Below are 14,969 nucleotides of genomic sequence, written 5' to 3'. Positions count from 1 at the left end.
GCCAGGGAAAGCAGCTACTTCGAAGACGTTTGAGCTTTCTACACCTGATCAAGATTTCGAATTGACATTCAAGTCTGAGCGGAAGCTGGGCAACACTAACTCAGCTGGTGGAGATTAACTGGTCGAACAATTAATGACATGCGTTCAGCCCATGGTGATACGTCATTTGAGAACGATGAGCTTGAATATTGGGCGGAGAAGTATCTAGTGATCGAGAACAAGCCCAATCGTGACTTTGATTTAAATCAATGTGGTAGCTCAGTGCTACTATAGTAGTACTACGCATGAGAAAAGTGCTGCCACTGATGTCGCTGCAAGAATGCTGCGGTGGCCATCCATTTTAAGAAAGCAACTCGGAGAGGATGACTTGGAGGAGGCACTTTTGAATTGCGAATTGAATTGCTCTTCTTGTGTATTAAACACAATTTTCTAATAGTGACTAGACATTAGTTTTTATAAGTGAATAGGGTCACACAAACCATTATTAGCTGCGAACTTAAGTGTACTGGTTTTTTGTTCAATAACTGTCTGGAAATATGTACTGGATCGGTAGCTATATCCCAGAGTTATTTGTACAGACTGGAAGAAAACAGTACAAAGTGGAACTTCCTCGTGCTCCAGCACGTAGTACGGCTATGTCTTCGTCCGACACCTCATTCTGCAATCTGCTCGCACTCTCTCATTTCGACTCAAGTGCCCGAGCTGTTGACCCAAACGACAAAAAAATGCGCCTCACATGCATCCTTGCAGTGCTAGTCGCGGTCACTTTCCACGCCACTGGTAATGCCAATTCTGCGGTTGCGGGCAAGGCTTCGAATGAAAATGGTGTTGACATGATCACCACGACCGACGTGCATGACCCGCGTTTACTGCGTCGTGTCGGAAACGACGAAGGCGAGATCGTGGAAGAGAGAGCCAAAGGCTTCAAAGAAAAATTGAAAGCTGTAGTGGAAAAAATCACGCCCAAGAAAAGCTTGGAAAAACTAAAGGAGACTGTCATATCAACACCCGATTGGGCGAAGATTGTAAAGCACAAGACCGATGAGGCAATGAGACTGGGTTATAAATAAAAAAAAATAGCGCAAAATAAGCTCGTGGTGGGACACAGACTGGTTGGTATGTTTTGTGCCAGGTAACGAAGTACGAAGGAAAAGCGTGTCAAGGTTCGACCTGCAGTGTGATGTGATTCGCTTATCCAGTTAACAACGCAAACATTGATGCGACCTTGCTTGCTTTACTTTTCTTGCTTCAGTTTTATCGTAGGATTGGGGGGCCACTGCATTGTGTGTTATATGACGGATAGTTCAAGAAGTTGCGCGGTGCACGAAACAGCTCTGAAATGTTATTGTGGTTTAATTTAATCAACCACTGTCTGATATGGAAGTAGTATATATTGTTAACTGTTAGTGGTCACTTCAAACATGTTAGTTTTCAAAAGTGAATCATTAGCGCTATCTAGCTCGCCCGTAGTTATTGTCCTTCTTCATTTAAGTTTCTGTGTAAACCCTGTTTAAACTTCATGAGGTGTGCGGCTTGTCGTTAAAAAGGATGTGTCCATAGACGAAAACAAGCAAGGACCGGATATTCTATTGCCTCCACGCACATGCTGAAAATAAAAGCGAGAATACAGTATAAAGAAGAAGAAATACTACCTCCGCTCGGGAGATAAATCATCTTACCAAACTATTTTGCAGCGCTCCGCCTCCTATTTTTCATGTTCTTGAAGGCTGCTGATCCTTCTGCTAAACAGGTGCATGCCCAGTGGGTACTGTGCCACCAACTTAGCTGTGACAAGCAAGACTGCATTCAAGGATCTTCGACCTTTAAAACAATAATTGTGACGGGCTCACACAGCACCTAGCGCTAGAGAAAATTATGCGCTAAAGGAAAGTAGCTTCTGAGAGTATACAAACTATCCGTGAACGGCAGCTCACAGGTCCCCTGAGCGAAGTGGCCAATTTAAGGTAAGTTATAATCGAGATACCGGTATATTTAAAGGTAGACTAAGCTTGAGTTTAATTTACAAACTATAAGTCACCTATAGAAAAGCAATGTCATCAGCCAATGGTTGACCTCGGACGACCCTGTTACCATGTACCAGATATCCCGAAGTATGACGTGTCACCCTTCATGTAACTAGGGGTGGAGCTACGTACCCTGCTACATCTTTTTCCACTTACGTTCGATTTACGGAATAAAGAATTGTACGTCACAAACTTTCATTCTCAAAGTCGAAATACATCGGCTTGGTTGCGCGAGCGCTCACTTCACAGTTAGAGCCTCGAGCAGCGGTTGAGCGCCCTTCTTCTTGGTCTCCACATCGACCGTTATCATACCCCGTGACACTGCAAAAAGCGGTGCGAAGACATGCTCCAAGGCTCCTGCAGGAAATACGCAAGCCAAGAGCGCTAAGCCTCACGGCAAGGACTCTGCACACCAGAAGGCTACCAAGGTGGCCTCGGAGGCGATCGGCTCAGCGCGGCTGTGAGCAAGCATGCGAGCAAGCGCCGCATCCCGTCACCTTCGGTCTCCCCAGACAACCGTCCAAATCCTCGGTTCGACGAACGTGAGTTCAGCTCGGGCAGTGAGGACGAGGCCAAGAGCGGGAGCACTCACCATGCTCCTGTGGACTCCGTGGGATGGCACACCCCAGTGCCTAGCGAGAGCAATGACGACAGCGTGCAGTCGCTACCTAGTGATCACGGTGATCACAGTACCACTACGTCTTTGGGCTCTGAGCGTCCTGCCATCAAGGCTAAGGACACTCCCATAGCTGGCGACGACGAAGAGGAGAAACCTCACAAACATCTCTCGCTTGCCGAGGGTCTTGCGCGTGCTAAGGCCACTCAGGCCGAGGGCGCCAAACCCTCTGAGAGGCGTATAACTTCGAAGTCTTCACTCCATGAGGAGAAGGAGACAGGGTACTCCTATCGGAACATCTTTGGTTCCTCGGATGAAGAGAACGAAATGGAGGAGGATGAGGAAGAGGGTGCGTTTCCGGATCCCCGGAAGATCACTGTGGTGTAGTAGAACACACAAATACCGTCAGATATGGATTCCTTACACAAACCACAACAAATCGCCGAGTTAGGTCGGCGGTTGTATGGCCTGCGCAGAGGGTGGTCCCCTCGCGGCTCGACCCTTCCGGGACAGACGAGTGGCTCGCTTCCACTCGGTTCCGACTAACCAAGTCAGAGCACTTCCGAGGCTGCACAGAGTTTGGTTCGGATGAACTCGTTTACAAACCCTGTGCCCTTCACCAAATCATGGACGACGGCGCGCGAGCGCTTTTACAGGTCACCGATCGCAGAGGCTGCTCAGCTAGAAGTGTTTCGGCACCCGGGCTATCCGACGTACCGGCCCGCTGAGGATGCGGGGCTTTCTTTCGCGCGTAGCGAGACTTTGTCCTACCCAGACCGACCTAATCTCTTGGCGCTACCAGTCAATACCTTACAAGCTATGCCTCTCGGGTATCAACGGTAGACATAATCCAGCCCTATGCAGGGACTTACCGGAAAAGTGTACACGTGTCTTGGTCTAGGAAAATTCTGCTCTGTTATCTTCCGGGAGCCTTTTCGGCTCCCCCTATTTAATCCTATGCTTCTCATAAAATGTAGTCGTTTCGGATTTCTACCGACCCTTCCGCTGTGAAATGTAGTCGTTTCGGATTTCTACCGACCCTTCCGCTGGGGTCAGGCGACCGTTGAGCTCAGCGGCTATCTGGATAGCATCATCTGGACAGATCGCTGAGTACTTACCGTGATTCTTTGTTCCTAAGATCTGGGTATCATAACCCGGGAAAGTTGTGGTGTAGGGATCCCTACACCACAACTTCCCCGGTTATGATACGAGCCGAACTGGTGAGCGTCTTAATCCTTCATTGGGTTCTGCCACCGTTGGTCCATACTCGGCTGATGTCGTCGCGCGGCTCTCCACCACCTTCTTCGGTACGTTTGTTGCTTCCGCTGTCGCTCACTTGGCAGCTCCTTACTCCTCGCATGTTACTCCAGCACAATTCGCGGCACCATCCGTCTCTTCCAGCTCTTCGTCGAGGTGAAGGCGCGCCAGCTGAGTCGATAGCTCGACCCGTCGGTACTCGTGGGGTCAGCGACCGGCATGAAGCTGGGTTGGTCGACCAGACAACTTTCCATGAGTCTGACGCGGAGTCGGCGGAGTCACCTCGCGCGCGCCCTCCTGGTCCACCGAGCTTGCCGGGCCACACCACTTCGGGCGCCAGCAGTCAGTCAAGCTCGGCTGCTCTAGTGAGTCTTGCCTCTCTCATGACCAGGGTTACTGAGCAGGGATACGAGCGTCGAGAAGAATTGACCTTCTTGGCGAGGCTCATGGCCTACGGATCCACTCGTCTCGTGGAGCCTTCTGATCCCGTGCAGCGGCGAGCGATCCTGTAGGCTTCTTCCGCGGGGGAACTATTGGACATCTTGAAAGGCAACTACGCCGCTCTTGATTATCTTCAGATCATTTGTGATCTCAGGGCCGACAATCAAGCTGTTCAAGAAGAGAACCGCGCATTGACTCGGCGATTCGACACTCTTGCCCTCATCAATGTTGACTTGTCCACTCAGCTCTCATCGGCGCGACAACAGGTGTCTCGATTGGAGGCTGTTGCCACGCAGTCAACTAATCTCCTTGCTTCACTGCGAAAAGCTGTAGCCCTGAGTGAAGCGAAACTTGCTCGGGCTATCGAAGCTGAGCAAGACAAGGTTGAAGCTGCGTTGAGTCAGGCCCAGCTCCATCATCAGCAAGTCTTGGATCGAGATGCCGACATCGCAGTCCTCCTCCGATCTATTTCCGAGAGGGGTGCGGCGTTTGTTACTCTCCAAGGCATTACTTCTAAGCATTTCGAGCAGCTGCAGGAATCGGTGCAGCTGTACAGCTCAACGGGCACCCAACCCTTGCCACACGCTCAGTTGGTGATCGCTGAGCAGCGGTCAGTGATCTTGCGGAAGAAGCGGCTCATTCGTCGGAACGGCGTCATTCCAATGCACGAACCTCACAAGGCTGCTGCTGCTGGCGCCAGTTTGGAGGTCCCTGGACTTGATCTGTCCGATCTTCGTCTTAACACTCGGCTGTGTCGCGTTTTGGAGTCTCGCTTTCCTGAAGTTTTCCGCATTCCAGCTGGCGAAACTCGGCGGATGGAGTTGATCGTCCAGCCTCGCCAAGATGCCTCAGTGACGGGTTCTGCTGCTAGTCCTAATGTAGCTCCTCCAGCGGGTTCGGCTTCTTCTGCGACCCCTTCGGCGGCAGCTCCTGTCAGCTCAGCGACGGCTACGAATCAACCCGAGCCGACCCTCGCCCAGCTTTATCGTACTCCGTTGGCGGACTTGACGTCGACGCAGCGGCTTCGGCGTTATGCCAGTCCCAAGTATCCAACTGCTGCAGGTCTTCGTCACCGTTCGCCGGCGCCGCATCCGCCTCAGCCGTACGCTTGTCCACTTTCCGGGAAGGAGGGACACGAGGCTATCAGTGCCCTTTTGCGTTCGAGTTCTCCTCAAGCTACCGTGTCCGATGGAGGGAAACCCCGCTTTGGTAAATCTCGTCGTCGGACTCAGCGGAAAAAGGTTCGTCACCTCCAGTTGAGTTCTGCTACTCAGCTCACTCTGAAGACGACGATGAAGCTTCGAGCGAAGCTGAATACGCGTTTGAGATGCCCGAGCCTGCCGACGACACCGTTCCTGCGTTTAATTCGACGACTTAGGTAGGTTCTTCGTCTTTTGGTTCTTTGTCGACGTCGTCAGTCGTGGCTACCCAACCATCGTTGGTGTCCTCTTCTGACGTCATGACTTCACTACCAGTCCCGGCTACGAGCGTTTGTGCCCCAGGTTCGACCTCACCTATCTCAGCTGAGTTGCCCCTGTCAAGTGTGCCGCTCAGCATCGTATCAACGGAGGTTGGGCTCTCCCGGTCGTCATCTGGTCCTCGGTCTTCTCACGTCTTTCCCTCTCGGGGCATTAGCGTATCCACTACACCGGCGGACCTAGTGACTCCGGCCGTGAGTGTCCTCAGACCGTCTTTCCCTACGAGCTCGGCTGTGTTGACGTCCCCGAATGGGCGCCCCATCCGGAGATCTCCTGCGACTGCTCGCACTGTGATTGCCCAGCTGCTTGAGGACCTTGACGCATCTGATGACGAGGTCTTGGGGCCTGACGACGGTTCTGCACCGCCCGCCTGCTCGACGAATCTTGCCGCTAGGTCACTCTCGGATCTCATTTCTTTATCCGAGAACTCGGCGGGTAGTCCTTCAGGTTCCGACTCGGCGGTCGAAGATGCTCGTCGTTCTACCAAGGCGAGAAAGCCTTTATGCGGCAATCTTCGGCTTTGACGACGAGATGAGTAATGAGTCCTTACTGCCGAGTGATCGTCACTCTTCAGGACATTCATCGATGGATTCTGGTGACGGAACGGCGCCTTCTACCACGGCGGCAGCTTTGGGGAAGCAGCAACGTCGCAAGCGTCGTGCCTTGTCCAGTCCTACCGGTCATCGGTCGAAGCGATCCAATAAAAAAGAATCATCACAGGAAGCATCGGTACCACAAGCATCGGCGGTTTGCGTCAACCCCTTACCTGACTCCTGTCCAATCTCTTTCGGCTGCTCCTTCGCCGAGTGTGCTCCCGGTAACATCCGTTCCATCTCAGCCGAGTTCGACTGCATCACAGTCACTCCGCCAAGCGCTCTTACACTCCCGCTGGCGATGTTAGGGACACAGGCCTCGCAAGCGGTTTTCAAGGATTGTCGTTTGACTCTTCACATGGCTCAACTCCGCGGGGTGCCATTTATGCATTTCGGCTCAGCCCGTTGTTGGAATGCATTATTGGCTACACTGAGCGGAGGGGTGCAGTTGGAGCTCGTAGGTGGCAAGGGTCGCGTGCCACCCACGCCGTGTTCCCTTGACGGCATACGAGCTTTATGGCTGTCGTTGATCTGAGTCATCCTTGTCAGCGTCTCAGGCGGACGCTACCCAAGCTTTCTTTTATTCTTTTCTCCATGAGTGCTGGAGAAGGCTCGGCGGTGCTTGGCTTCTCAGACCCGACCTCGAACCTTGATGCAAGTTCTTGGGCATATGTCGGTGAAGCTTCGTGGAGACAGTCTTTTGGACTCGGCGGAGAGGCCTATCAAGACAGATGGCCAAATGACTCGTGACTTTGTTGGTCTCTACGAGCGTCGCCATTGGATCGTCGAGTCAAGGGTTTTGATGGGTCTCCATCCCGACGCCAACCCGACTGTCACGCCTGCTCAGCTTGCTGAAGTGTATGAGCTGTGGCTGGTTTACAAGCGCGAGCACAAACGCCGTAGTGACACCCTACGATCCTTGGTCGTCGCTGTCTACGACCAGCTTTACTCGGCGGTCACCCAGAAGCTCGGCGGTGAACCTGCTCCTCTTGCAGATGCTGAGGTTTTTTTCGATCCGTCCGTCCCCCATTACGCTCCTGCTAACCTTTCGTGGGTTCCATCCGGGAGAGACTGGGTTCAGTGTGCGCACGATGTAAAAATCTAGCTGAGCCCTGGCTAGCTGGGTGGCGAACCGACCCGGCGGTTCACCCGATTAACACATGCTTCCGCGCTCGGAACGTGGACTTCTTGGTTTTCGCTCCGCGCGGTATGAACCCTCAGGTTGTTGATGACGCGATCGAAGGAGACTTCGATCTTGCCGAACAAGTGCCTCCGGCGTACGCTCAGGGTGCCCCGCCTCGGCTGAATCATCAAGGTATGCACAGCTTTGCTGGGTCTTCAATCGGTGAGCTCGGCTCGGACGACAAGAGTGCGTCTGATGACGACTCAGCGGACGACGGTTTTTTTTTCCAATTTTCGAGGCGCGTCTCCGAGTATTTCTCTGTTCCGCACTCCACTTCCAAGTGGAACGGATCCGCCTCAACCCTTGTCAGCCGAGTCGAGTTCTGAGGCACCGGCTCCTCTTTCGCCTGCTTCGGCGGCAGTCTCCTTGGCTAGCTCGGCGATGATACTTCTTGCCACGGCTGCGGATGATGCATCTACCCCAGCAGTTTCTCAGGTTGCGACGTCTGCTACGCCGCCACGCTCGTCGCGTCCGCGGAGCCCTTCCCAGTTGTCTTCGTCGGGCTCACCTCTCTTGGAGTCCGGATCGCCTTCTTTTTAATTTTCTTCTTTTGACTGAGCGTCCCGTAGGTATCGTTCATGACTTCATTTCGTAATTATTCAGTATATGTAATTTCGACACAGTAGCATTCCATCTCAACTCGGCCTGCGTCGTCCGCTGAGTTGGTGTAACATTCGGTGCAATAACTGTTAATTCTCATCTGCAACTTGCATCATTTGCAGACGGTTTTCACACTTCGTCTGTCGTAGATAGTCAAACAGGAAACCTGCACATGACAAATTCGACAGTGGTTCCAAGTAGGCTTATCGTAGCCGACCCACTAAGCCTTAAACCTCCGTTGTTACCGGGACGTACTCGTGGATAATGGTAGCTCGTCGTCGAGGATTGCTTCGACTTCATACCTGTTCATACTTGTGTCTGGCTCCCAGCTATCTTCAGGTAGTAATTCTTCATCAAAGTCAAATCGCAGAGTCTCTTCGAGGTCGGCGATTAGCCTCGTCTTTGGTCTTCCGCCGAGTTTGGTGACTGCCTTTAGACATGATACATGGACCACTGGGTAGAAGCTATATCCACTCTTGTCGGGTAACTCCAATTCATAGGCGAATTCTTCCACCTTCTTCGTCACCCTGAATGGTCCATTCCATCGATGGGCTAACTTCTTAGTCAGGCCCGACTTGACTCCCTCCATAAACAACCAGACTTGATCTCCTTCTTTGAACAAGGATTCGGTGGATTCAAGGCCTGGTTCTGCAACTCCGTCTTCGTCATCTGCTGTGTTGGGATGGATATTTTCTCCTTCTTGCTCAGGGCTTCGCTGTGCTCTCGAGCTCGTCGTGCCTTCTCTCGCACTTGGAGCTCAGCTGCTAGCTGTAGGGTAACTTCTTGTTGTATGTTCGCTTCTCGGCGCCACTCGATCGCAGCCGCTGAGCTGGCCTAGCGTCCCTTTCCATGTCGTATTGAGCTCGTCATAGCCTTGAGGGTAGACTTGGCGTCCCAGCCATGTACCAGATACAAAGGGGTTTCTCGACGAGTCGAGTCTCTTGAGTTGTTGATAGCGTGTACCATTTTCTCGGCGTTGTCATCCCAGTCGGCCTGAAGCGGGTCTTCCACGTAGACCCGTATAGGCTGAACCATTGTCTTGACTGGCCTCTCTTGTTGACCGTTGGCTTGTAATCGGTAGCTCAGCGTAGACCTTGATCTCGACTGCATCATCTCGGAGAACGTTTGGAATACTTCACTCATAAACCTTGGATCTCGGTCGTGCCGTATCAGAGACGGAGCCCCAAACTGCCTGAAGACGCATTCTTCAAGCACCTCGGCCACTTCAAGTGCTCCGGTGTCATTTATAGCCTTAGCGATAACAAACGCCGTGAAGTGGTCCTGGAACAACAGCAGTGCAGTATTGCCCCGCTAAGTTCGAGGAAGGGGAATCACGAAATCCATTGACACAACTTGGAATGGGTGGTCTGACACCACATTTCCCGGCAAGTAACCTCTCAACTGTGGCTTGCTCTTACTGGTACTGCAGTCTTCGCAGGCTCTAACATGTTTCACCACGTCGGCGTAAAGACCAATCCAGTAGTAGTCGGCTTTGGCTCGGTGATAAGCTCTGATGATTCCTTGATACCCCCTTCGATCGAGTTGTGACAGGTATGAAGTATCGCGTCGACCACAGTTGACGGAATCACCAATCTCAACGCGAGTTTCGGTTCGCCGAGTTCACCTTGTCGGCGCGTCTCATCTCGGCGGTATAACAGGCCGTCTTCGCTGCGTACAAAGACTTCTGCGACTTTGCCGGCATTCTGAGCTCGACGGTGTGTAAGGTCCTCAAATTCACCTCTCAGGCACGCCTTCAGATCGGCCGACTTGGGTTCTTCGTCTTGTGCCTTCACGGTTCGTCTTCTCTGCTCAGTCTGTACTGTCACTGGATCAATGTCGTTGGCATTCTGAGCCGTCTGGGCTGACTCCATTTGCGACCCTGTTTCAACATTCGAGGTCGTGCGGTTAGTCCGCCGCGTCAACGCCCTGCTGACTTGTTCGATTTCATCTCTACTGCTCTCAAACGCGGATTCTTCAGGATTTGTTGATATAGCTCCATGACCCTGACTTCCTCCTCTTGCTCTAGTCGAGTCTTCATCCAGCTCATCCTCAAAGTGAACTCGGCGTACTCGGCTACGAGTGACTGCCGTGACAATCGGGGTTTCCACTGGGTTGTCTATGGCGTACCGCACTTCGGCTACTCGTTTAATCGTTCTCAGTTCTGCTTTCCTATCCGTCCCGAGGATTACTCGTCCGGCTTATGCTTCGAGTGCTTCTGTAGCGAGATAATCAGCCGCTGCGTTTATTGTGTCGCGCTATGTGTCGATACCGGACCGAGTTGAGTCGCTCTGTGAGATCCTTGTGTCGTGCTAACTCCACCTGCAACGCCCCCTTCTTGCATGCTATCACCCCCATAAATTGCTGGATTGCAAGCCGGGAGTCTCCCACGATAATTAAGTCAGTTATCCCTCGGTCAATCCCCGCCGAGACTCCATTGCCGGTATACTCAGCGATGTTGACCGTGGTGGACTACAGGTAAGCACTCGCAGCGATCTCAACGTCCCAGTTCGGAAGGCGCGATAGGATCCACGAACAACTTCCATACCCGCCGTACTTAGCTGTCTTCGCTGAGCCATCAAATGACAGTACACATCTCGCGAAGTCGGCTGGCTGGTATTCGATCGTATTGCAGCTCCGGGTCCATTCTAACTGTCGCCGAGTTCTTGTAGGGAGGCGCAAGGTGCTTCAAGGAATCGTCGATTCCGATAAACGGGGTTATCGACGACTGGAGCAACTGGGCGAAGTCTACGTCTCGTTCACGTACTCGCTTCTCCTTCAAAACGTAGGGCGACAACATAACTGCGAAACTTACTGCGCGGCCGTACAGCGACTTTGACTTAAACACTCATTCCAGCGTTGAGAAACGGGTGTAGACGTGTAGCGTCTTCCCCGCCAAGATAGTATAGCACACTTTCAGTACTTGTAACAGCGCGACCACTTCTTTCTCAGCGGGATGATAGCCGATTTCCTTCTCCTTTAGTACGCGCCCGCAGAAGCGAACTGGGTGCAGCTTGTCGTCGTGCGGCTGCATCATAATACTGCTCAGTGCCCAGTCATTACACAACATTATGTGGACTTCTTTCGCCGAGTCGAAATGGCGAAGAATTGGAGCTTCTGCTTCCCGTTTTTTGAGCTCAGCGAATGACGCTTTTGCTGACGTCAAGTCACCCCCAGGACCAGCGTCCGTGTCCTTTAGTTGATAGAGTATAGCTCCATAAACAGCCAAGTTCTAGATGAATCGGCCGTAATAGTTAAGTGCGCCGAGGAAGGCTTGTATCCACTTCTTTGATTTCGGGAAGGAGAGCTCGGCGATCGCGGCTATCTTCTTCGCATCAGCGCGTATGCCACTCGGCGTAACCTCGTGGGACAGGAAATCAACCTTGGGTTGGACAAAGATACTCTTGGAAAAGCTGATGCTAATTCGACATTCTGTGAACCGGGCTAGTAGTCGGTCCAGTGTCTCCAAGCAGGCGTCAAACGTCTCCCCTCCAAAACAGATATCATCGACAAACGACCTCCGCTTGAACACCGGGATCAAATAAGACTGGTCTGGTTCTCCATTAGCGAACATGTCACCGTCCGGTCCGTTGAAAGGTCTTGGATCGGATCGCAGTCAGCTTGTGATTGGTGGTCCGCTTCGAGCTTCGTCAGTTGTCCTGGCGTTAAATCACCGACTCCGCCGGGCTCGAATCGCCGAGCTCCCGACTCGGCTTCGGCGTTAGCCATTCGTTCAACAAACAACTGCCATCCTCCCTTTGGTTGAATGTATCCTCATAGAGCGTTGTCGATCAGTCGTTGGTAAATCATAGGCGCATTCTTCAACCCGAACGGTATTCGTAACCACTCAAAGTCCCCAAGTGCACAGACGAACGCTGAGATCTGCCGAGCTCGGCGAGTCATCACGACTGCCCAAAATCCGCTCGCAGCATCAAGCGAGCAAAACCACAACTAACTCTCCAATTCGGTGAGCAGGTCATCAACTAGTGGCATGGCGTATTACACCGGCGTCGTAATCGCGTTTGCTAGTTTATAGTCAATGCATAGCCGAATATCCACACCATTTTTCTTGAGTACTATCACCACTGGTGAGGCCCAAGGGCTGCTCGAGAATGATACCAACCCAGCTCGAAGCAGTCCTTTCAACAACTCGTACATTTTGCTCAAGTGGCGGAAAGGTATCCGCCGAGATTTTTCGCTTGATAGGTTCGTGTCCTTGAACGTCGATGTCGCACAATGATCCGTACGCTGGAGGCGGCAGGGCATTGCCACTTGAAATCATTATTTCTTCGTGCGTTTACAGCTTTGCCACCAACCTAGCCGACTGTGCTGGCGTATGGCTACTTGACTTGACGTTTGGAGCGCCATAGTCGAGTTCTGTAGGCTCCGTTTTAGTGAGGTCGGAAAGGAAGGCCAGCTCATGAGCGTAGTCCGTCAACTCCAGATCCCTCTCACTCCGCTCAAAGATGTTGGTCTTACTGTCGTCATTATCATCTTCTTGCTCGTCCTCGGTTGCTGCGATAGCCACGTAATGTTCTCTTAGGGTTTCCATTCGGTCTCTTGTTGAGCTGCTTTCATCATCTTCTAAACTGTAGCCAATTCCGCCGGGGTCGAACACCGTCGTCGCTGACTTCGTTACTCCGATCTCAGTTACAGTACCTCTCAGCAGTGATACCTCTGATAAATCATAGTTGTCGATCACGTCAGGGCCCGTTTCCGCTGAGTTCACTACGATAGCCGATCTGACTTCTGCACGTTCAAACTTGTCTCCAAGGTAGATAGTATCATCGTCGTGTCGGCTAACCCCATTTGAGCCGGTTTCAGTATCCATAGCCTCCAACGCTGAGTCCACCGTAGCTTAATCGTCGTTAGGCTTAATTCCCCGCATTTAGTAATACCTTCCGATTATCATAGTATTCAGTCGCGTCATAGTGCTGGTCCGCCGAGTTCACCGAGATGGTAGAACTAACTTCCGTGAACGCAAACTCTTCTCCGTTATAGCTTACATCCTGGCGGCATGCCGTGGTCGTGTCCGAGTCACTCTCAGCGTTTAGATCTGCCGACGTCGAGTCCACCGTCGCCGACTGGATAATGCAGGCTTTTGGCGTACCCATCGCTGAGTTCACCACGGCTGCAGAACTTAATCCATCGACTACATACTCGGCTGGTGCCTCACCTTCATCGCTGTGGCTACTTGTCTTCACCACCCAGCTCAGTCCTTCAATGTTAGCCTCAACATCTTTGGATGTAATACCTCCAGCTTGGAATTTGCAGTCGTCGCGCTAGGGCGCTGTACCGCTGAGTTTGCAGCGACAGTAGGACAGACATTCACGCGTCCACACACTTCACCCGCGTAGTCGGCGGTCTTGGGGCATGCTGGGATAACCCCCAAGTCATTTCTTACGGCTGGATCTTCGAGCGCCGAGTTCGCCGTCACCACATGGTTAATCCCAGCACTCATAGTGGTCAGTGTGCTTATAGCTGAGTACACCTCGCTCACAATACTTGGTCTGATGACTTCAAACTTGGCTCGGTCATCAATAACGGTCTGTTCGTCGCGTAGGACCTGTTCCGAGCATTCTTCAGAGACTCCTTCCGTTATAGCTGAGTCTTCAGTCGCCGACGCTACTTCCTTGGTCCCTACTGCACTTGTTCCTTCAACCGCTGAGTTCGTGCTGGCGTCAGTAACGGCTCCATCGTCTTCAATCTTGGACAGATGATACGAGACATCTTGGCCATCGCGTAGTACCGGCGTACGATCCGCTCGGACGTCTTCCAGCTTGAACGCTGAGTTTATAGCCGGGTCACCCCTTGCACCCCTGAAGTTGATATGACGTCGGCGCTTTCGCGACGTCTCTCGTCTTCGTCGGCTTCTGTATCAGCTTCGATCCTCCTCCAGCGTTCGGCGCATGTTAACTCTGGTCCATTCTCCACTGGAGGGAGTCGTTTTTCCACCGCCGTCGGAATAGGGTATTTTCGTCTTTCCACAGATGGCGGTTGGTGTGACAGCCAGTCCTCGTACAGTCGTTGTTCCTTCTGCAGCAAATCTTTGTCCATCGCTGACTCAAATGCTAATATCTGCCAGTCTCGGTATTTCGCCGAGCTCACGCGGACATACCACTCATTGGCTAGTACTCTGTGTGCTTGCCATTTGATCACATAAAAGTGAGGTGGACACCAGACTGACTTGGGTCGTACGTTTGTAATTAGGACATGGGTTGGTCTTCCTCGGCGATTAAAAACAACCGTTGGAATCCAAATCTTCGTCCGCCGCACCCCACAAGTCATGCGTCGACTCACTGGGTTGCCGCCTGGGCATTTGAACTCAGCGGTCATTCGACTTTTGATTGTTAACCCGTCTGGTGGCCCACATGGGACATTTGGTCCGAACTCGGTCTTTGTCGGCGCATTACTTGATCGGATGACCATCTCATCGAGTAGCTTGACTGACATGTTGTACAAATCCAGACGGTTCCCAGCTGGGATCATGAAGTCAGTGCCGAGAATCAAATCGACTCTGGCATGGTGAGGCATTATCCACACCTCAAACTCGTTTACCACTTCCCAGCGGAGTGTCACCTTCACAACTGCTCGTGACGTTGTCACCACTCTGTCTTTACTTATTCCTTGTGTGTCAATCCGCTGGCCACTCTCTTGAGACGTAGTTTCTTCGCGAAGTTCTCACTAATCGCCGAGACATTTGCTTCGGTGTCCAATAGTATCTTGGTCCTTCGGTCCTTCACTGACCCCATACGAGAGTCTCATTTTAACTCGGCGAAC

At 52.2% G+C, this 14,969-nt stretch overlaps 1 protein-coding gene across 1 annotated transcript; it reads left to right on the top strand.

The window, feature by feature from the left end:
• Nucleotides 1–725: 725 nt before the first annotated feature.
• PITG_23008 (avr2 family secreted RxLR effector peptide protein, putative) lies at nucleotides 726–1,070 on the top strand (the record flags this gene model as incomplete). Its single annotated transcript, XM_002899560.1, has 1 exon — nucleotides 726–1,070. The coding sequence occupies one exon, from the start codon at nucleotides 726–728 to the stop codon at nucleotides 1,068–1,070; it is 345 nt and encodes a 114-aa protein (XP_002899606.1).
• Nucleotides 1,071–14,969: the final 13,899 nt, after the last annotated feature.

The sequence above is a fragment of the Phytophthora infestans genome, genomic scaffold (genome assembly GCF_000142945.1).
Source record: "Phytophthora infestans T30-4 supercont1.30 genomic scaffold, whole genome shotgun sequence".
Taxonomy (NCBI): Eukaryota; Oomycota; class Peronosporomycetes; order Peronosporales; family Peronosporaceae; genus Phytophthora; species Phytophthora infestans.
This window is presented reverse-complemented; position numbering and strand designations above follow the sequence as displayed.